The following is a 21366-nucleotide window of genomic DNA, read 5'->3' on the forward strand; positions in this document are numbered from 1 at the left end:
TATATTAGTATTGTAGTAGACGTTAAGATATTTTCTGTGAACTTAAGTGAAAGTTAAATAAGTTTGATTTAAGGTCAAACTAAAAGAACTTACATTTTGAATAGAGGGAGTAAATCTAGAAAAGTTCCAACAATTCCTTACTTGTTCTGTTTTCATAATCAAGAGTTGTATGTCAAGGGAGCTATAAATAACCAACGAAATTCAGTCTCTGCACTGCACGGCACAAAAGAACACCTGAATGGCGAACAACAAACCAGAGGTTAAAGCAAGAATACGCGCAAGATGAAACACAATTCCCGAGCTGTGAATGGAGAACAGCAAAATCAAAGGTTGGCGCAATCTGCCGGCGCGAAGGCGAAGGTCCCGCCGTCGAGGTCGTAGAGCACGTGCAGGTCCATCTGCATCATGTTGCCTATCACGGACACACCCCTCGTCGGCAGCACCAGCAGGCACGCCACGCTCCCGCGCTCGTCCACGGCGTCGAAGTAGATCCGCCGCGGCACGGCGTACTCCGCACCGCCCGCGAAGCGCAGCACCAGCCTCGGCACAGGCACGTCGCCGACGACAGCCGCACCAGCCGCGAAGCAGAGGTCGAAGTCGTACGGCGCGCCGTTCACCGTGCTCAGCCCGGCCGTCTGCGCCACGAACGCCTGCCTCACCATCGCGTACCCCGCCTCGGCAAGGTACGTGAACGTCGTGCCGGAATCCACGATCACCCCACCCGCGCCGGTCGCCGTGAACCCGAACGTGCCGCTCGTGACGGGGAGGTCGGTCGCGCCGACCGTGATGCCGGTGAGGTTGACGTAGTAGTACGGTGCGCGTCGCGCCACGGGGTTCTGAATCAGCGGCGTGGACTGCACCCTGTCGCCGGCCGTCGCGTTCGCCAGGGAGCCGAACAGGATAGGGCTGGCGCCGGCGTCCGCGTCGGAGCGGAGGCAGTACGAGAACCGGCCGACGCCGAGCTGCGACACGAGGGACAGGGCGCCGCGCCCGAGCCCCACGATGCCCGAGGCCCCGTCCATGTCCCCGCCGTTCGCCGTGCTGCACCCGAACGCGACGCCGGGTAACGAGGCATCCCCGACGGCTAGCGTGTCCGCGGCGACGTACCCGGCGGTGAAGCCGACGGTGTAGCGGTAGTCGTAGACGCAGCCCGTGGCGTTGCAGGCGCGGAAGGCGCCCGGCAGCGCCTGGCAGAGGGGGCTCGCGCAGGGGAGGCTTGAGAACGTGGAGGAGGCGGCCGGGTCGTACAGCGGCGTCGGCTGCGCGAAGCACGCGGTGCACGGCGCGCACTGCGCCCAGGTGAGGTCGCTGCCGGTGTCGAGGATGGCCGGGAACGCGAGCGGCGGCGTGCCGATGGACAGGGTCATGTGGTACGCCCCCGCGCCGTTCTCGACCAGCGCCTGGAGGAGACCGCGGGAGGAGCTCGTGCTCGTGTGCGCGCCTCCCGCGGCCGCGTTGGAGAGGGACGCGAGGCGGCGCCCGTCGCGGCGTGCCGCGGCGGAGTAGTTGAAGGGATACCGGTGGACGCGAGTGAGGGTGGCGCGGAAGCCGTGAGGGCTCGTCGCGAAAGTCACCGGCGGGAGGAGGCCGGCGATGTGTACAGCAGCGAGCGTGAGCAGAGGCAGAACAGGTTTGCACGCCATGTCGTCCGATGTCATCTCCATTTTCTATCCATTGGTTTGCTTCGATCAAACAAAGCAAGGACCCATTGACCTTGTCAGCACCAAAGCATTCGAACATTGTATGATGGTGACCGAATTGAATTTGATCTCTCCAGAGTAATATTACGATTCCTTTCCACAATACGCAGGCTAATTCAATATATATTTGTATCTCAAGCCCAAATCTAGAATAAGTTGGAAATGATGATGTGCACACCATGGACAGCAAAACTAGTGGGACTTGCCGGAGCTGGCCAACGCTGGATAAATGTGCATGCCGTTGGCAGCAAAACTAATGGTGTGCGTGCCGTGGATAACACAGCTAATGACATCATCAAACAGCTGGATGCGAGCGCCACGTACACACGTGGACATTTCACTTCTTTGAAGGCACGCAGGCACACTCTACTCCTATGCAAAACCTCTGAAACACTAATCTAGTAAATTTTAAGATCGGTAAGGTCATCTTAAGCACACTATCCACAGGCAAATCGCCTACTGTTGTACTTAACCCAGGATGCATAGGTTCCATAATAAAGAAACATCTTTTTCATCCAAAGTAGTTGCTTGGTAATGTATTTTGTACAGGTCTTCTTGGTTATGGTATCCTATTAAATTTCTCATGCTAACTGTGAGCAGTGGTGGAGGCAAAAATTCAAATTTTATCCTGTTAGGAGAGGCCAATAGTATTAAAGTTTTTTGAAATTTCAATTTTCAGTGGAAAAAATTGCTTTGCTCCTTTTTTTTGGGTGGGGGGGGGGGGGGGGGGGGGGGGGGGGGGGGGGCTATGGCCCCCGGCTGACCCATGAATTATATATTGCGAAAACTGGATGATTTATATCGAGCCTCGTGTGTTGTTTACATAGAATATACAGTGCCTTGAATCTCAAGCAATGTTGCGGCTATAGAAGTCGATACTCCAGGAAGCGGCCACTCGTGAAAATCATGGTCAAGAGTCCAATAATGATGATTTAGCGTCAGGCTTTGCCAAAGTATCCGATTACCTCCAAAGTGGTAAGAGCTAAAAAAATCACAACCGTCAATTTTTAAAATAAATGAAACCATGAAATAATTAAAATAATCAGAAAAAATCATGGTAATCATGCAGCTCCTCGCCCACGTAGAGAAACAAACGCTGGGCATTTCGATCGTGGCAATCACGCAGCTCCTAACGCACGGAGAAACAAAACACCGTATGCAGTTTCATCTAGAGAATATAGATTATGAAGTTTTATCTGGAGTAGTAAGTAATTTATACATATCACGATGCGTAACGTGACCCAATGCCACATTGCCTCACATTTTTTTTGAATCGCACGATACAGACGGTGACATATACACGCATGTACATTCATCCCTACGAATATACGCATGCAACCCTACCCTTATAAGCACCTTCAAGAGATTGAGCCTACAAATCCTCAAGATTGATGAAGTCACCGCTAAGGTCTCGCTGTTGACAGGTACGTTGTGCTTACCACAGCTGACCTACGCTCAGTTCGCACGTTGCCTCACGTTGTTAGAAAAGAAAAGGGAAAGATGTCGCGTTGTCACGTCATCTCATATCTTGAGAAAAACAAAATGTCACGTTGCATCGTGAGAAAACATGTTACTATGTCACTTGTCTCCTGGGGGAAAACAGATAACTAGATCTAGTTGAAGATATTTTGATTAATTCTTCTATTTCTAAAAAAAATAACAAATAGATAAATACATATCTATCATATTACCTCCTGAGAAGTAATATTTGATGATAAGCATAGATCTAGCAAAAATGGATCGATTACTAGGTAGACAGTTGGATTGGTACGGTGTAGAGGATTCAGCCACATTAACAAAGGTCACAAGGGTCATATCACATCCGGCCTGTTCGCTTCAGCTTATTCAACCGGCTTATCAGCCACCAAACAGTGTTTTTCTCTCACAACAAATCAGCCGTTTCAGCTTTTCAGCCGGCTTATAAGCTGAAGCGAACAGGCCCATCGTCGTGAGGGAGGAGGCGCCGGAGAGGTCAAAGCCGAGACGTGGAGCGCCAACGGGTGAGAAGTGCAACACAAAAGTGGATCTATGACTTGAAAGAAATTGAGAAAATTGGATCTAAAAGAAGACCGGAAAGACTCTAGGCTGGTCAATAATCAGTCATTAGTCAATGACATATGAACCCTAAACTACAGTTTCAGTCCTCGGGAGAGAGAGATGGGATCATCTCCAGGGGCGGCGTTGCGGAAGCCATGAGGGTGGCATCTCAGGAACCATGCCGGTTCTATACCATATGAGAATATGAATATACGGCAGGCCTTATATGAGTATATGGTAACTTTGATGTCAAGCAATCCTCGTTTGTACACTAACACTAACAATGTCACCCAAAGTTCAAGCTGATGGTAATTGGTAAAGACAGAAAATGTACCGCGAAACCACCTCTCAAACATCACCATTTACGGGCTCATGTTCCAGACACAGTCCATTCGTCCCCAATCCTAGAGTTGGCCGCAGTTGGCGGGCTCGAAGGACAAGACGCCACTCTCGATGTCGTACAGGACGTGCATGTTCTGCTGCTGCATGCTGCCGAGCACTGACATCCCCCGCGCGCTCACCATCCCGAGGCACGCCACCCCGGTGACCCTGTCCTCCACCACGACGCTCGCCCGGGGCAGCTGCATGTCGGCGCCGTCGAAGTGGAGCACCAGGCGCGGCACGTCCACCGCCTCGGGTCCCCGCCCATCGGGCGCCGCGAAGCAGAGGCCGAGGCCCAGGTGGGCGCCGCTGGCGAGCGGCAGCGCCACGCGCGCCGCGACGGCGCGCGCCAGCACCACGAACGCGCGCTCCTCCAGCGCCGTGAACGTCGTGCCGGAGTCGATGATGATCCCGCCGCGGCCCGACGCGGTGAGCCGGAACACGGCCGGGTCGATCGGCAACAGGGTGTCGCCGACGGTGATCGCTTCCAGGGAGAGGTAGTAGTAGGAGCCCCGCCGCGGGCCGGCCGGGTTGGGGACGAACGGTGTGGACTTGGCGGCGGGCGAGAGGCTCGCGGACGCGCCCAGGAACAGAGGGCTCGACGTCGTCGTGTCGTTGAAGGGCGTGAAGCAGTAGGAGAACCTGGTGACGCCGAGCTGGGACACCAGCGACAGCGGGCCACGCCCCATCCCGACTAGGCCGGAGGAGTTGTCCGTGCCGCCGAGGTTGTCCGTGCCGCACCCGAAGGTGACGCCGTTGACGGTGGCGCCCGAGCCGAACGTGAACGCGTCCGTGGCGAGGACACCGTCGGTGGAGCTGCCGTCGCCGTAGGAGAAGTAGTACGCGCAGCCCGGCTCCGGCGCCGACGCCGAGCAGCGGGAGGACCTCGGGCTCGGGAGCGCCTCGCAGAGCTTGGAGCCGCAGGACACATTGGCGTAGGTCGCGGACCTGGCCGGCGCGTACAGCGGCGTGGGCTGCGGGAAGCACCTCCGGCACGGCGCGTCGCACTGCGTCCAGATGAGGTCGCTGCCCGTGTCGAGCACGGCCGTGAGCGGGAGCTGCGGCGTGCCGATGGCGAGGTCGACGAGGTACGTCGCCGTGCTCGCGTGCACGGACGCCGCCGCGGCGCCAGCGCCAGCGCCACTGCCGTCGCTCCGCAGCGTCGGTGAGGAGGAGGGCGCCGTGACCGCGGCGAGGAGGCCGTTCACCCGGCGGTGGCTCCGCTCGGCGGCGCGGCGCACGCGGTCGGCCCCCGCGAGGAGGCCGCGGGCGTCGACGTGCGTCAGCTCAAGCCGGATGCCACGGCCTGGCTTGCTGGGAACGGCGAAGAATGGCAACGGGAACAGCAGGCAGAGGAGAAGCCATCGCTTGGAGGCCATTAGAGGCGGTACGAAGGGTTTGGTCATTCCTGTTGTATGGATCGATTCTTGACGAACTTGATCTAGATATGTGATCGTTCGAATATCAAATGTGTATTTGAATGATTGAATTGGTGGCTGCGGAGTGCGTCGCACGTCGGCGCAACTTTGTTACAAGTTTATAATTATTTTGTCCGCGTTCGTGTCGCCGGTTAGATTCTTCCGTGGTAGCGCAAAGCCAGCGCCGCCACTGGCAGAACTGAGTGGCGTGCTCTCGGCGCAGCGGCGCTGACGACGACGAGAGCGCCTGGCGGCGGCCGCGGCGAGGGCACAACGTGGTAATTGATATTATAGTAGGCTTCGTTATGGTATCTTGTATCGATGTTAGACTACCGTTCTATTTCTACTGCTTGAAACTCTGAAACTACTTTTGAACTTTCGGCTTGTAATAATTGAAGTTGGGACCTGTATTAATCTGTCTGGATTGTTGTAATCTCTGTACTCGCCTTCACGTGAGTATGCTTTATTTCGATCCGAGACAAGTGGTTTTATCGGGTGAAACCTAACATACTACCATTTTTACTTGATTAAAGTATATGCTCGCATATGAAGCAAAGTTGAGTACAGTTTAGTCAGGTTAATTTGGGTGGTTCTGCCACAGCAATGAAACTACATATTTCACTTTTAAAAATATCAGACAAACTTACATGAAGAATAACTAATAAAAATTAAAATAGAGTTATAGCCGGTTCAAACGGCAGGATGCTCACGCGACTTGGTTAGCTACTATCTTGTGATCAGGGTCTTCTATTTGACTGGGAATCATTGGAGGGAAGAGGCTTGTAGATGCTATGCTTCAAAGTGGGATGTTTCCAACTGCTAAATTTTTCCATGGCCTTATAGGTGTCCTTTGTGGAAATGAGCAAGTTGACCATGCTCTTGATATGATCGGCTCATGAAGAGTTGTGAGTTAGTGGACGTATATATGACCTGTTTATAGAAAAGTTTTGTAGGAATGTTAGATTTGAGCTTGGAAGAGAGTTCTGGGATGATGCTACAAAGAGTGGTCTCGTGCTAGGATGCTCAGAGGATCTGCTGGATCCTTTGAAGATAGAGGTATTCAGACCAGCTTGTCCAGCACAAAGATTAAGTCCTCGTAGCTCTGACACAAAGAAAGAAGATTACTACTTTTGGAGAAAAAAATTACAAATTCCACTTTTTAATATATCGATAAAATTACACGAAAAATAACTAATCAAAATTAAAATAGAGTTATAGCCGGTTGAAACGTCTATCCACCACCCAAATAAACCCAGCTAAACCAGGTTGTTGGAGCCTGCTGCCGCTTGAAACGGCGGTACCTACCTACCGCCATACGAAATGGCATGGCTGTACAACAGTCCGGCCCTCCTATCGCCGTTTCAACTGGCGGTAGCGAAGTTACCGCCGTTTCGTACGGCGGCATAGTTCCATTTCTGCAAATTTTTCGACTGACTATTTATTTCTGCAAAAATCGTAAATATATATATATATATAAATAAAAAAATTCCACGGTGAGGTGACCGCGTTCCAAGTCAACTAAGTTGGGCCCATCATGATCGATTCGGCGCCTCTTCGACTCCCCCGCCGGAGGATTAGGTCCCGTTTGGTTTGTTAGGAGTTTCTAAAATTCCTATCACATTGAATGTTTAGATACTAATTAGGAATATTAAATATAAAGTAATTACAAAACCAATTGCATAGATGGAGGCTAATTTGCGAGACGAATCTATTAAGCCTAATTAATCCATGATTTGACAATGTGATGCTACAGTAAACATGTGCTAATGATGAATTAATTAGGTTTAATAGATTCATCTCGGGAATTAGCCTCCATCTGTATAATTAATTTTATAATTAATTTATATTTAGTCCTTCTAATTTGCCTCCGGATATTTGGTGTGACTTGAATTTAATTCGGACTAAACGTCCAGCCCCCGTCGGCGAGACGTTGCGCCGCTGCATCCGTCGACGACAACAACATCGCGTGAGTCCATGCATCTCTTCCTCGATCGCTCTCTTTCTGTCTTGGAAACCGCATCTCGCTGTTTGTTTCTTTGATTTGCGTGCTATGTCGCCATATATTCTAGATCGACAGTACTTGTATTCCTAGTTGATGCCCTGGGGTTTGGTACAATCAGTTCCAATCCAGATCTACACTACTGATTATCTGTATCTGTTTGAATCTACCCTAGAAAGTATGTTGCTTCAGAATATCTGCACTTTAATTTCATTCCTGTCAACAAACTTTTCTCGTTGAACTTCATGTGAAAGTTTTCAATCCTTTTGATTGCAAGCCCTTTGCGAGTAGTATAGTTGTCTAATTTTGCTGTTTCTTTTGGATGTCTATCTATCTGTACAAGCAACTTCAAATAGTGTTAGGGTGTGAGTGCAAGCGGCTCCGTGTTCTAGAAATGCTTTGTAATACAACTCCTTATTCGAGAAAAAAATTATTGAAAGTCCTAGTTAATATAGATATAATGGTTTATGCGTTTTTATACATTCTATTTTTTAGGTATTTGTCCTTTGGCCAAATGATTCTTTTTTTTCTTAGATATATATGTCCTTCATTTCACTAAATATTTGCTTATGAATTGTAGGAAGACATGTCTAACGTTGTGAGACCAGACTTTCCAAGGCTCGTACCATATGGCGCGCGAAGAAAATACTTGATGTGGGCTAGTAATGTTAGGGATTATTTAGCCCAGAATGAACTCCTAGGCACAATTTTCACGGGCACTGAATGCAGTGATCAGCAGAAGGAGGCACAGGCTCTATTGTACATGAGGCGCCATCTAAACGAAGATTTCAGATACGAGTACAATTCGGAACTGGATCCACTCGTCCTATGGCAATCCCTGAAAGATCACTTTGATAGGATGAAGCCGATGGAGCTACCTCGAGCGAAGTCTGATTGGGAACGCTTGTATTTCTCACAGACTTTGGCTCTGTGACCGCGTACGATTCAGCCCTGCGACGCAGAGTCTCTGAATTGAAGATCTGTGACCAGGAAATTACAGATGAGGAAATGATCGAGAAGACTTTGTCCACGTTCCCGCCAAGTCAGCTTATGCTCCAGCTCAGGGCGGCAAACTTTCGCAGGACGATCCGGAGTCTATGAGAAATCATTACGCCGGTCCAACCCAGAGGGTGCCTTCCAAGAGAAAAAGAAGATGCAGTCGGAGCCGAAGGTTCAATTGAGTGACATCTCTTTCCTTAGCCCGGGACCTCATATGACGTGACCGTGATGACATTATAATAATGACTTTGAAGATTATATATATAGGTTATGAATTAGTATATCGTTTGGTCATTTGTCCTCATCACATCTATGTATGCTACTTAATTTAGTCGTCGATGTCGTGTTTGCTTGTGTTGAACTACACGTACTGGGTGTCTCATTCATGGAATCATTCCACTACAAATCTGAACAAATTCTGAATTATTTATGAATGAGTACTATATATTCAGTTAAATTCTGAACAAGTTTCAGTTTTCAGCAATTGAATTCTAATACTAGTTGACTATATAAAAAATCTGAAGTCCTATGCACACGTGTTGTATCTGTACAATTCTGGTCAGAGAGTATTGCACTTGGCCGGAGCGAACGACAGCGTCTCCTTCCGGACGTCGTAAAGGATGTGCATGTTCTGCTGCTGGTAGTTGCCGAGCGTGCTCATCGCGCCGTCCGTATGGTTCCGCATCGCCAGGCACCACACGCCGGAGCCCGAGATCATGTAGCTATCCGCGGGGAGCACCATGTCGGCGCCGTCGAAGTGGAGCGTCATGCTCGGCATGGCCGGAGGCGCCGACGTTGGGGACGGCAGCGCGAAGCACAGGTCGAGCCCCGTGGAGCCCGAGCCGTCGATCGTCGGCAGCGTCACCAGGGACTTCACCGCGGCGCGGACCTTCTGGTACGCGGCGTTGACCAGCGAGGTGATCGTCGTGCCGGAGTCGATGATGAGCCCGCCGGTGCCGTCGGCCTTCAGGGAGAAGGCGTTGGGGGAAATGGAGAGCGCCGTGGTGCCGAGGGATATCCCGTTCAGGTTGAGGTAGTAGTAGGTGCTCATGGGCGCCTTGGCTGGGCTGGCGACGAACGGCGTGGAGCGGACGCCGGTGCCGTTGAGCGCCGCCGACGGGCCGAGGAGGAGCGTGCTGGTGCTGTTGGTGTCCTGGAACGGCGTGAGGCAGTAGGAGAACCGGCCGGCGCCGAGCTGCGATACGAGCGACAGCGTCCCCCTGCCCAGCCCGACGAGCCCCGCCGAGCCGTTCCAGTCGTCGCTGCTGGCGTTGCTGCACCCGAATGCGACGCCGGGGACGCGGGCCTGGTCGGCGGCGGCCGAGCCGAAGGTGAAGGTCTCGGAGCCCTGGACGCCCGCCGTCCACCCGGTGCCGTACGTCTGGTTGTACATGCACGCGCACCCCTGCGGCGGCGGCGCCCCGGCCAGCGCCCCCACGCACATGCTCAGGGAGCTATTGCACGGGAGCACGGCGAACGTGGTGGAGCTCGCCGGGTTGTAGAGCGGCGCCGGCTGCTTGAAGCACTGGTCGCCGCAGGGCGCGCACTGCGTCCAGATGAGGTCGCTGCCGGTGTCGGCGACGGCCGGGTACGACAGCGGCGGCGTGCCGATGGCCAGCGTCATCAGGTACTCCCCGCCGTTGGGCAGGTCCTTGTGGGTGCGCGCGGACACCGTGGTAGCAGCGGTGCCGTCGGAGGACGCGAGCTCGCGGCCGGACCGGGAATGGTGCCGGTGCATGTCGCGGCGCAGGGCGTCGCGCACGAGCTGGGACGCGGGAATGCCGGGGCCGGAGTGGATGCGCGTGAGCCCGACGCGGACGCTGGCGGCGCCGGAGGCGAGCGTCCCGCAGACCAGGAAGACGAGCACGGCGAGCGACGCCATTTGGGAAGTCGATGACATCTGACCTCAAGACGTAGTTGCAGATGGAAATGGAATTATGCAAGAATGGCATGGAAATGTGAGCTTTAAATAATTATTAAGGTGATCATGGCCCGTTCTGTTGGCCTGCTCTAAGCTACCCTCTGATACTTGGTCAGAGCACGCCATCCTGTGCCGGTCTCAGTTGGTGAGTTGCCTGGAAGAAGTGAAACAGTCTGCAGCTCCGGCATTGTTGTCGCGCTCATGCCAAGAGGGTGTCACCTACAAGTGCATGGGTGATGAATTTTTAAGGGATTAGGTGAGATATTTGTTCGGCGTGCAGGCAATAAGCTCGTTCAAACATGGCTCTAATAAATTGAACGGGACCCTGGGGTCGTTGGATAACTGTTAGGCGCTTTTTCTCCAAGGAGCAGCCGTCATGGTCCAAAAGCAGGTCAGATGCAGGGATTGACTGGATCAGACCAGACCAAATGGGCTAAAAACCGCGTGCAGGTATCGCGGCTATCGCCTGCAAATTAACCACCTATGTATGCTACGAGATCAGTAGCAATACAACACACAGATGACGAAAAAAAAATTTGGGTGTAGGAAAAGGTTAATAAGTGTTTATTTGTTCAAAGAGAACCAGCCGTTTTGGTTTAGTGACAATTTTAAAAATCTGAACACATTTAAAATTAATATTTTAATACTATGATCTAACCCTTGTAGTTAGCCGAGACCGTGGCATGAAAAAGAGGGTGTTAGAGTTACATAGTGTAAAGGTGTGCTTGATTCACAGCCAAGCCACACCACGCCACAGGGTTGTGGCGCCAGAAAAGAGCGCCGCACCCGCCACACTATAGTGGCGTGGCTTTTGGTGGCGTGCAACCAAGCACGCCCTAAAAGCCATCTATTAAGTCACATGCAAAAAAAGACTAAGATCCTATTTATTTGAGCTTCCTGACAGCTTCTCAGCGTGAAAAGTCTGAAGCTCAAACAAACAGTAAACTTCTTGTGCAGCTTTTGAGAAGCTGGAAACCCAGAAAAGCTGAGTTTATATGGAAAGCTGGAAAGCTCAGTTTTATGAGTTTTTCATAGCTTTTTAGCTTAGAAAGCTAAACACATCTTCTAAAAGCTAGTGTTGCCTTTTTAGAACAAAAAGCCAGCAGCAGATTTTTAGAAAAGCTCAAAAGCTGCAGCTCAAGCAAATAGACCCTAAGTTGGTATGAAAAGTGTGGACAATATGGTTATACTTCAATTGTACCCTGCAAGTGTAGCATTTACTTGATTTGAGGAGAGTATAGGTAGTATAAGGGTATCGTAGTAAAAGAACACAAATGATATCACTATAATATTTTTTTTACACTGGCATAAAGTCTATAAGATCATTCCATTTGGAATCTCACTTTTTACGATGTAATAATTACTAAATTACTTATAATAATAAACGGTTAGTCTTCTCTAAACAATATACCACTAAGTTGTAGTATCGTGCACCGTAAAAAAGCTCTCAGCACATGCTCTTTGCCATCTAAGATTCCAAATCTGAACATATGTTCAAAGAGTACTGCTACACATACAATCATTTGAGCACAAGTCGGATCTAATGGTTGAAATCACTTGGATGGAAAGCATTTTCAATGTTTGAATGGGTTCCAGTTCTATGGCAATCCATGAAAGATCGCTTTGATGTAACGATGATGCTACAGCTACCGTGAGCGAAGCGTGATTTTAAAGACCACAAAACGGATTTTAGGTCAAAGACCACATATGATTCGGCTTTACAAAGAAGTTACGGAGGATGAATTGACAGACAAAAAGACTTCATCTAAGTTCCCACCAAGTCAGCGTGTATTACACCAGCGGAGGTACAGGAGGGAAAACTATGGCACGTACTTGGAGCGGATTTCCACATGATTACATGGCAAGAATTGAATGACCATCATGAGCTTATCATAAGAAATCATTCTGCTAAATCGATTGTGGAACGTCTCATTGCTCTGAGCTCTGTGTCGGGGAAAGAGCTTCGCATGGCACCCCCACCTTAGAAATGGCCCCACCCCCACCTTAGAAATGGCCCAGAGTATAAGTAAAAGCGGCCCGGTCCAGCGTATAAGTAAAAGAGCGGCTCATGTAAAGCTCAGAAGGTCTAGTTGTAAATTGTTCGGGGGGCCCTTCTATATAAAGGGCTTATGGAGGCTTGAGGAGGGGACTAACCTGGAGCACTCCTACACTTTCTCCCGAAGTTATGTCTTCTCCTCTATTAGTTCTCTCTTCTCTATCTGGTGGAGTCAAATCCCCAACAGTTAGTGCCCACCATAGGGCACGAACCCACAACCACAAGGTTAAGAGCTTTGCTGCTACCTCAACTTAAAGAGCTTCGGTCTAGTCGCCTTTATCACCACTTTGACAACATGCAAAAGTTCATTACCATCTTCACCACAAGCATCGGCCAAGAGGGGCTACGGTGGAATCGTGGAGAACCAATTCACCTGGGATTCAAGTATTGCCCGACGCATGTGAGCGAAGATTTAAAGGTGTTGGTGGATTCGGTGGGATAAAAGCAGTGGCTCTCTGCTTCTTCTACTTCGACTACGTCAACCGCAATTAAAAATGGAACTTCTTCTTCGACTACACAAGAGATGGAATAACTACTTCGACTACACGGAAGAAGCATGTTTCTGCTACATCTACCTTCGCTACTTCGACAGAATTTTCTACTACAACTACATTGGTTAAAGCGGAAGCTAAAAGGCGAAGCTGCGAAACTGAAGTTGAGGAATAGAAGATGACTAGTGAAGCAGAGTCTAGCGATGAAGTAGATGTGGTAGGGGAGCATGTTCTCATGGCCGAAGTGAAATTTGTAGCTGGCCTTTTCCCTATGAATTCAGCTGCTTTGTGTAGTTGTACCAGCCAAACCAAAGTAGCTGAGAGGCTACTATTGAGGAAATGGGCTTCATATGGCACCCCCATCTTGGAAATGGCCCAACGTATAAGTAAAAGAGCGGCTCATGTAAAGGTCGGAGCGGCTCATGTATAAATTTTCTTTTGCATGTTGAACTTCATAATCCATCTAGTCTCAAGTAGATAACACTTAAACATCTGACACAATCTCCAAATTAAAATACAACTTTGGCTAGTACTTTCACTACTAGGGAAAGGGCTGTACCGGTTGGTAACCCTCCTTTAGTACCGGTTTCGCAACCGGTATGGTTAGTTCGGTACTAAAGGGGGTGCCTTTAGTACCGGGTGCAACAACCAGTACTAAAGGGTATTAAAAAATAAAAAAAGGAAATCACCCCGCTGAGCTCGGCCCCCGCCGCCCGCCCAGCCCCCGCTGCTCTCCGCCACCACCGCCCGCCCAGCCCCCACCGCCCCTCCCACTCGGTCGCTGCCGCCCTCCCACCTCCCTTCGGCCACCGGCGCGCAGATGAGGGAGGGAGGGAGGGAGTGAGAGAGGAGGGAGCCCCCCCCCCCCCCGCCCCTTGCCCGCCACCCTCCCGTCTCCCTTCGACCACCAGCGCGCGAAGATGAGAGAGGGAGGGAGAGAGGATAAGGAGACTGGTGCTGGGCCAAAATGAGAAGGAGGGAGGGAGGGGAGTGGATAAGGAGAGAGGGAAGCGGGCCAATGGGCCGGGGGACTGACGGAAAAGGTGGATGGAGCTTTTTAGTACCGGGTGGGAAGTTCACCCGGTACTAAAGAGCCTCATGCACATTAGTACGGGGTGGAGGGGTGGAGCCTCCACCCGTTACTAATGGGTGACCTTTAGTATAGAGATCCTACCTACATGCCTACTATTCCGGAAAGATACAACAAGTATGTTGTGTCTCAACATGCCTCCGATGGATCAACTTCGGAATCAAGCTTTGTGACTATGGACACCTTTCGTGATAGTATGGCTACATCAATTGCCCTAGCATGGAATTAGTGCAATGATTATTGTAACGACCTTATTTTGGAACTATGAATTTATTTCGAAATTTTAAATTTTTGGAACATGTAATTTTTATTATTATTTTGGACTTCAATGCATGTAGTTTCATTTTATATTTGTGATAAGTAGTTCAAGTCGAACCAGGGGCAAGAAAGTCAATCTACCCTCAAACTCCTCTTTTCTGGAGCTAGGGACACCCTCCCAGCCAAACACCCTCACCAGACAGCTCCAACTCCACCCAGAGCTGGCTCCACCTGGAGTTCTGGAGTGGAGCAGCTCCACCCAAAGTTGGAGTCATGCCAAACAGGACCTAAAGGGGGTCACGGGGGGCTCCATGTTAGACCTGGTACTAATGTGAGTATTAATACCGGATCAAAAACCAACCGATACTAAGGTTGAGGATGAATATCCATATTTCTAGTAGTGTTTCTGTTATAAAATATTTACAAAATATTAGTACAAGTGCGCTTTTATGAAACTACATTTCGAGACAAAACTGATTGTACTGTTTTCAAATATCCAAATTTAACACATAATATGTAACCAACGTTTGAAATTCTTGGTACTATAAGACAACTCAACTTTTGAACATGTTTGGATTTTCGTTTTTATTTTGAAACCAAGCGCAAGAGCTTTGGCATTCATTTCAACACGAAGAATAAAGTACACCGATGTAAAAGGGAAACACCTCCACAATCCACGTATAAGTATACAACAACAACTCAACAAGACCATACGTACACTAGACAATCAAAAGGACAAGACACGTAGCAATGCCACAGGCCAGTTCTATGCATCTCTGAATTAGAATATTTCATTTCTTCGACGGGCCACTATATAAAAATGATGAACCTATCTATATATTCACGCATATACTCCGTGTGTTTTAATGATGTTTAGAAGAAGCCAGTTAATTAAAAAAATAAACTAAATAGCTTGTGTAGTTAGCTGTGGTCAGAGCGTGCTGCATTTGGTCGGAGCAAACGACAATGTCTCTCGGCCAACGTCGTAGAGGATGTGGATGTTCTGCTGCTGGTAGTTGCCGAGAGTGCTCATCGCGCCATTGGTTTGGTTCTGCATGGCCAGGCACCACACGCCGGAGTCCAGGATCATGTAGTTGTCAGCGGGGAGCACCATGTCCGCGCCATCGAAGTGGAGCGTCATGCTCGGCATGGCCGGCGGCGCCGACGTCGGGGACGGCAGCGCGAAGCACAGGTCGAGCCCCGTCGCCGCCGACCCGTCCGTCGTCGTGGGCAGCGTCACCAGCGAGACGACAGCGGCACGAACCTGCTGGTACGCCGCGTCCACCAGTGATGTGATCGTCGTGCCGGAGTCGATGATGAGCCCGCCGGTGCCGTCGGCGTTCAGGGAGAAGGCGTTGGGCGGGATGGACAGCGCCGTCGTGCCAAGAGATATGCCCTTCAGGTTGAGGTAGTAGTAGGTGCTCATGGGCGCCATGGCCGGGCTGGCGACGAACGGCGTGGAGTGGACGCCGGTGCCGTCGAGCGACGCCGACGGGCCGAGGAAGAGCGTGCTGGTGCTCCTTGTGTCTTGGAACGGCGTGAGGCAGTAGGAGAACCTGCCGGCGTCGAGCTGCGAGACGAGCGACAGGGACCCCCTGCCAAGCCCGACGAGCCCCGACGAGCCGCTAAAGTCGTCGCTGCTCGAGTTGCTGCACCCGAAGGCGATGCCGGAGACACGGGTCTGGTCAGCCGGCGACGAGCCAAACGTGAACGTCTCGGACCCCTGGACGCCCGCCGTCCACCCGGTGCCGTAGGTGTAGTTATACGTGCACGCGCAACCCTGCGGCGGCGGCGCCCCGGCCAGCGCCCCCGCGCACATGCTCAGGGAGCTATTGCACGGGAGCACGCCGAACGTGGTGGAGTTCGCCGGCTTGTACAGCGGCGTCGGCTGCTTGAAGCACTGGCCGCCGCAGGGCGCGCACTGCGTCCAGATGAGGTCGCTGCCCGTGTCGGCGATGGCCGGGTAGGACAGCGGCGGCGTGCCGATGGCCAGCGTCATCAGGTACTCCCCGCCGCCGGGCGAGCTCTTCCTGGTCGGTGCGGAAACCGTACCAGACATGGCTAGCCCCCGGGCGTTGTGCCGGTGCATATCGCGGCGGAGGGCGTCGCGGACGAACTGGGACGCGGTGAGGCCTGGGTGGGAGTGGATGCGCGTGAGCTCGACGCGGACGCCCGCGGCACCGCCGGCGGCCAGCGTCGCGCAGACGAGGGCAGTGAGAACGGTGAGCGACGCCATTTGTGTCGTCGATGGCAATTAACAAGTAAGCAAGCTGCAGGATGAAGGATTGGAATCATGGAATGCTTTCATTATATAAGCTGGTGATCTTGTCCCCCTGTGCTGTGTCAGGCTAGCTCCAAACACGGTAATGTTGACCTGCTGGTCAGAGCACGACGGCATGTGCCGGTCTTATTTGGTGAATTGCGGAACCCGGAAGAGCCCAAGCAGTATCTCTCGTTGTTGCCACGTTCACATCAACACGGCGGCGTCTACGACGATTTTATGAGCGCTGAAAAAAGGGATTAGGCAAGGTATTTGTCTTCGTTGAGTACTAAATTGAACGGACCGAACTTGTGGTCGTTGGATCACTGTGACGAACTTGCGTCGCGGTCTTGGTCCAAAAGCAGTTCAGCTTCCAGAAGTCCCGTTCAGAGATGAACGAACTGTTTGAATCCAATCAGCAAAGGTGAGAACACGTCTAGTAGGTAGAATGTGAGTTTTGACGACGCGACGGGCTATCTTCTTTTTTTTTACATAAAAATTTTGGATCGTCGTACCTCATCCTCCATTTTAATATAGCGAGCAGCTTTCCTGCTAGTTCGCGAAAAAAAAAGTATACCCTACATGCTAGTTCCTTATCCTCCTCCGCCGCACACACTCACACTCCAGACTCAAGTCTTCCTCCTCTGCTCTGTCGCTTCCATATAGGCATCCGTCGTTGAGATCGGGGGGCTCAGGGCCGAGCTTGCCTAACTTCCGATTTTTTGAATGCTAGTTTGAACTCAGCCAATATGTTTTGAATAACAGAAAGGTCTAAAAGATAGATGAAGAAACTAGCAAGTTACAATAACTAAAATAGTGAGGCATAATCAATAAAATGCTTACTCCCATAGTACCATCAGAAAAATAGTTTGAAAGCAATTATAGAAAAGGAAGAAATGCATAATGTGCTCAACAAAAACTATATATATGTGCATAGCAAAGTTACGAATTTAGAAAGCCAAAACAACTTATAATTTAGGATAGAGGGAGTACTTCATACTAAGGTTTGTGTAATTCATCATCTAGAATCCTTATGCAGCACCAAAACAAAGCAAGCCGGTCCATCTTAATAATTAGCAAAACGCATAACGCTAGTGTTCTCTTGGAGTCTTGGTAGCCTTTCTCTTGTTGTCATTTATTGAAATGCACACATACCAATCTTGATGACAGTGTTCATAAACTTTCCTCCTAGGTTATTGAGTCAAACACATTTTTATAAAAAAAGAAAGAATCAAATACCGAAGGAATTTGGTAAAATGAATGATTTTTTTATCAATGAGCTAGCACGGTATATTAGAAAAGCATATATATATATATAATAATTTAATATGCTCGTGATTGGTAAAGTGGGTGACCCTCAACCCGCGCGGCTAGGGCAAGATTTTCACGTGGGCCACATGTTTGGTTGCCTGGTCAAACCCATTAGTAAAGCCAACGAGATGCAAAATCGACCATAACCTAGACGCGGATGGATGCAGAACATTTTTGTTTCTCCCAAGCCAGGCTGGCGTGGTGGCAATAAACGACAATGCCACGCGTCACCACGTAATGAGTATACACCGACCTCAAAGGTAAACACCTCTACCCCACATATAAGCATACAACAACACAGACTATGTATAACCCACGGATGGGAAGAGCAAACATGGAACGACAGCTAGACTGCAATCACAAGGACAAGATACATAGCAATGCCACGGGGCAATGCTATGTACGTATAACGTATGTACTATCTTTGAATTTGAAATTTTCTTCGACGGACCACTAAATTCGAATAATGATCCCGCCTATGCACGCATGTATTTAATTTGTAGTTCTGTAAAGCTCTGGTCAGAGCATGCTGCAGTTGGCCGGAGCAAAGGACAATGTCTCCTTCCCGACGTCGTAGAGTATGTGCATGTTCTGCTGCTGGTAGTTTCCGAGCGTGCTCATCTCGCCGTTCCTCCGGCTTCCCATCATCAGGCACCACAGGCTGTCGTCGGTGACCGTGATCATGTAGCTGTCCGGCGGGAGCACCATGTCGGCGCCGTCGAAGTGGAGCGTCATGCTCGGCATGGCCGGCGGCGCCGACGTCGGGGACGGCAGCGCGAAGCACAGGTCGAGCCCCGTCGCCGCCGACCCGTCCGTCGTCGTGGGCAGCGTCACCAGCGAGACGACAGCGTCACGAACCTGCTGGTACGCCGCGTCCACCAGTGATGTGATCGTCGTGCCGGAGTCGATGATGAGCCCGCCGGTGCCGTCGGCGTTCAGGGAGAAGGCGTTGGGCGGGATGGACAGCGCCGTCGTGCCAAGAGATATGCCCTTCAGGTTGAGGTAGTAGTAGTTGCTCATGGGCGCCATGGCCGGGCTGGCGACGAACGGCGTGGAGTGGACGCCGGTGCCGTCGAGCGACGCCGACGGGCCGAGGAAGAGCGTGCTGGTGCTCCTTGTGTCTTGGAACGGCGTGAGACAGTAGGAGAACCTGCCGGCGTCGAGCTGCGAGACGAGCGACAGGGACCCCCTGCTAAGCCCGACGAGCCCCGACGAGCCGCTAAAGTCGTCGCTGCTCGCGTTGCTGCACCCGAAGGCGATGCCGGAGACACGGGTCTGGTCAGCCGGCGACAAGCCAAACGTGAACGTCTCGGACCCCTGGACGCCCGCCGTCCACCCGGTGCCGTACGGGTAGTTATACGTGCACGCGCAACCCTGCGGCGGCGACGCCCCGGCCAGAGCCCCCGCGCACATGCTCAGGGAGCTATTGCACGGGAGCACGCCGAACGTGGTGGAGCTCGCCGGGTTGTACAGCGGCGTCGGCTGCTTGAAGCACTGGCCGCCGCAGGGCGCGCACTGCGTCCAGATGAGGTCGCTGCCCGTGTCGGCGATGGCCGGGTAGGACAGCGGCGGCGTGCCGATGGCCAGCGTCATCAGGTACTCCCCGCCGCCGGGCGAGCTCTTCCTGGTCGGTGCGGAAACCGTACCAGACATGGCTAGCCGCCGGGCGTTGTGCCGGTGCATATCGCGGCGGAGGGCGTCGCGGACGAACTGGGACGCGGTGAGGCCTGGGTGGGAGTGGATGCGCGTGAGCTCGACGCGGACGCCCGCGGCACCGCCGGCGGCCAGCGTCGCGCAGACGAGGGCAGTGAGAACGGTGAGCGACGCCATTTGTGTCGTCGATGGCAATTAGCAAGTAAGCAAGCTGCAGGATGAGGGATTGGAATCATGGAATGCTTTCATTATATAAGCTGGTGATCTTGTCCCCCTGTGCTGTGTCAGGCTAGCTCCAAACACGGTAATGTTGACCTGCTGGTCAGAGCACGACGGCATCCTGTGCCGGTCTTATTTGGTGAATTGCCTGGAAGAGCCGATACAGTCTGCAAGTGGTATTGAAAGAAATATTTGGAAGCATTAACCCTCAAGGGACCGCACCTTTCTTTATATATTCAGCTCATACAACAGACCGTGTGATACACGATTACAAGATCAAGACCTAATAGATCACAACATAGGAATCTCGTTTACATGATAAGTCCTATCCTAATACAATTGTAGTTCTAGCCACGTTCTAACACTCCCCCTCGATCTAAACTCTGTAAGTTTAGATCGAATCTGAACTTCCTGAAATGTCGTATGGCTCGTACTTTTGTGAAGCCACCTGCTACCTGGTCAGATGATGATATGAGCCGAATATCCAATGTCTTGTCAGCAACTCGTTCTCAAACAAAATGATAATCGACTTCAATATGTTTAGTTTGAGCATGGAAAATAGGATTAGAGGATAAATATGTAGCTCCTATATTATCACACCAAAGTATAGCGGCTCTTGGCTGTAGAATATTCAACTCCTTCAGCAAGGTTTGCACCCAAATCACTTTTGCGGTTGCATTGGCTAATGATTTATATTCAGCTTCAGTACTAGACCTTGAAACTGTTGCTTGCTTTCAAGCACTCCATGATATCAGATTACTTCCATAAAACACCGCAAAACCTCCTGTGGATCTCCTATCGTCTGGATTGCCTGCCCAATTGGCATCCGAAAAGGCACCAATAGTTGAAGACTGTGACGGTGAACACAAGTCCAATATCAAGAGTACCACTAATATATCTCAATATTCATTTTACCACTGCCCCAATGAATAATTGTTGGTGAGTGCAAGAACTGACAAGCTTTATTAACTACAAATGCAATTATTAGCTGCAAATGCATGATCAGGCCTTGTTAAAGTCAAATATTGTAGGGCTCCCACTATGCTTCTATATTTCGTAGCTTCTTCTGAACCTAATAGTACACCATCTTGCATTGACATGTTTATCGAGATAGGTAAAGGTGTGGTCATTGGTTTACATCCCTTCATACCAGCCTTGACTAAAAGGTCCAAAGCATACTTTGTCTGGGATAAATGGAGACCATCTTTATGGGGCACAACCTGAATACCAAGAAAATAGTGCAAATCCCCTAGATCTTTTAATGCAAACTCAGTTTGAAGATCGCACAACAAGGCCTTTGTTGCCTGCTCACTTGAGCTTACTACCACAATGTCGTCAACATATATGAGAAGGTAGATAACCACACCATCTCGTGAATAATAAAATAGAGATGTATCAGCTCGTGAAGGCATAAAACCGAGTTGCTGCAACTTACTGCTTAACCGAGCATACCATGCTCGAGGGGCCTGCTTTAGTCCATATAACGCTTTATCAAGCTTGCAAATGTAATTGGGACAATCAGGATCTTCGTAGCCTGGGGTTGTTTCATATAAACCTCCTCCTCCAGAACACC

General features: G+C 50.8%; 5 protein-coding genes across 5 annotated transcripts; all 5 read right to left on the bottom strand.

The window, feature by feature from the left end:
• Nucleotides 1-228: 228 nt before the first annotated feature.
• On the bottom strand, nt 229-1689 carry LOC117842180 (aspartic proteinase nepenthesin-1). Its single transcript, XM_034722550.2, has one exon. The coding sequence runs from the start codon at nt 1662-1664 to the stop codon at nt 324-326; it is 1341 nt and encodes a 446-aa protein (XP_034578441.1). The 5' UTR covers nt 1665-1689; the 3' UTR covers nt 229-323.
• Nucleotides 1690-3326: 1637 nt separating this feature from the next.
• Nucleotides 3327-5513, bottom strand: LOC117846517 (aspartic proteinase nepenthesin-1). Its single transcript, XM_034727720.2, has one exon. It carries the CDS (start codon nt 5495-5497, stop codon nt 4142-4144), a length of 1356 nt encoding a protein of 451 aa, XP_034583611.1. The 5' UTR covers nt 5498-5513; the 3' UTR covers nt 3327-4141.
• Nucleotides 5514-8942: 3429 nt separating this feature from the next.
• On the bottom strand, nt 8943-10642 carry LOC117843274 (aspartic proteinase nepenthesin-1). Its single transcript, XM_034723842.2, has one exon. The coding sequence runs from the start codon at nt 10432-10434 to the stop codon at nt 9094-9096; it is 1341 nt and encodes a 446-aa protein (XP_034579733.1). The 5' UTR covers nt 10435-10642; the 3' UTR covers nt 8943-9093.
• Nucleotides 10643-15001: 4359 nt separating this feature from the next.
• Nucleotides 15002-16694, bottom strand: LOC117845415 (aspartic proteinase nepenthesin-1). The gene has a single exon (XM_034726453.2). The coding sequence runs from the start codon at nt 16584-16586 to the stop codon at nt 15282-15284; it is 1305 nt and encodes a 434-aa protein (XP_034582344.1). The 5' UTR covers nt 16587-16694; the 3' UTR covers nt 15002-15281.
• Nucleotides 16695-18081: 1387 nt separating this feature from the next.
• LOC117843279 (aspartic proteinase nepenthesin-1) lies at nt 18082-19796 on the bottom strand. The gene has a single exon (XM_034723846.2). It carries the CDS (start codon nt 19749-19751, stop codon nt 18441-18443), a length of 1311 nt encoding a protein of 436 aa, XP_034579737.1. The 5' UTR covers nt 19752-19796; the 3' UTR covers nt 18082-18440.
• Between the last annotated feature and the right edge of the window lie 1570 nt (nt 19797-21366).

Source organism: Setaria viridis, chromosome 2, assembly GCF_005286985.2.
Source record: "Setaria viridis chromosome 2, Setaria_viridis_v4.0, whole genome shotgun sequence".
In the NCBI taxonomy this organism is placed as follows: Eukaryota; Viridiplantae; Streptophyta; class Magnoliopsida; order Poales; family Poaceae; genus Setaria; species Setaria viridis.

Excerpts from the sequence above, each read along its gene's own strand:
- LOC117842180 (XM_034722550.2), bottom strand. The coding sequence starts at position 1,664 with ATGGAGATGACATCGGACGACATGGCGTGCAAACCTGTTCTGCCTCTG.
- LOC117846517 (XM_034727720.2), bottom strand. The coding sequence starts at position 5,497 with ATGGCCTCCAAGCGATGGCTTCTCCTCTGCCTGCTGTTCCCGTTGCCA.
- LOC117843274 (XM_034723842.2), bottom strand. The coding sequence starts at position 10,434 with ATGTCATCGACTTCCCAAATGGCGTCGCTCGCCGTGCTCGTCTTCCTG.
- LOC117845415 (XM_034726453.2), bottom strand. The coding sequence starts at position 16,586 with ATGGCGTCGCTCACCGTTCTCACTGCCCTCGTCTGCGCGACGCTGGCC.
- LOC117843279 (XM_034723846.2), bottom strand. The coding sequence starts at position 19,751 with ATGGCGTCGCTCACCGTTCTCACTGCCCTCGTCTGCGCGACGCTGGCC.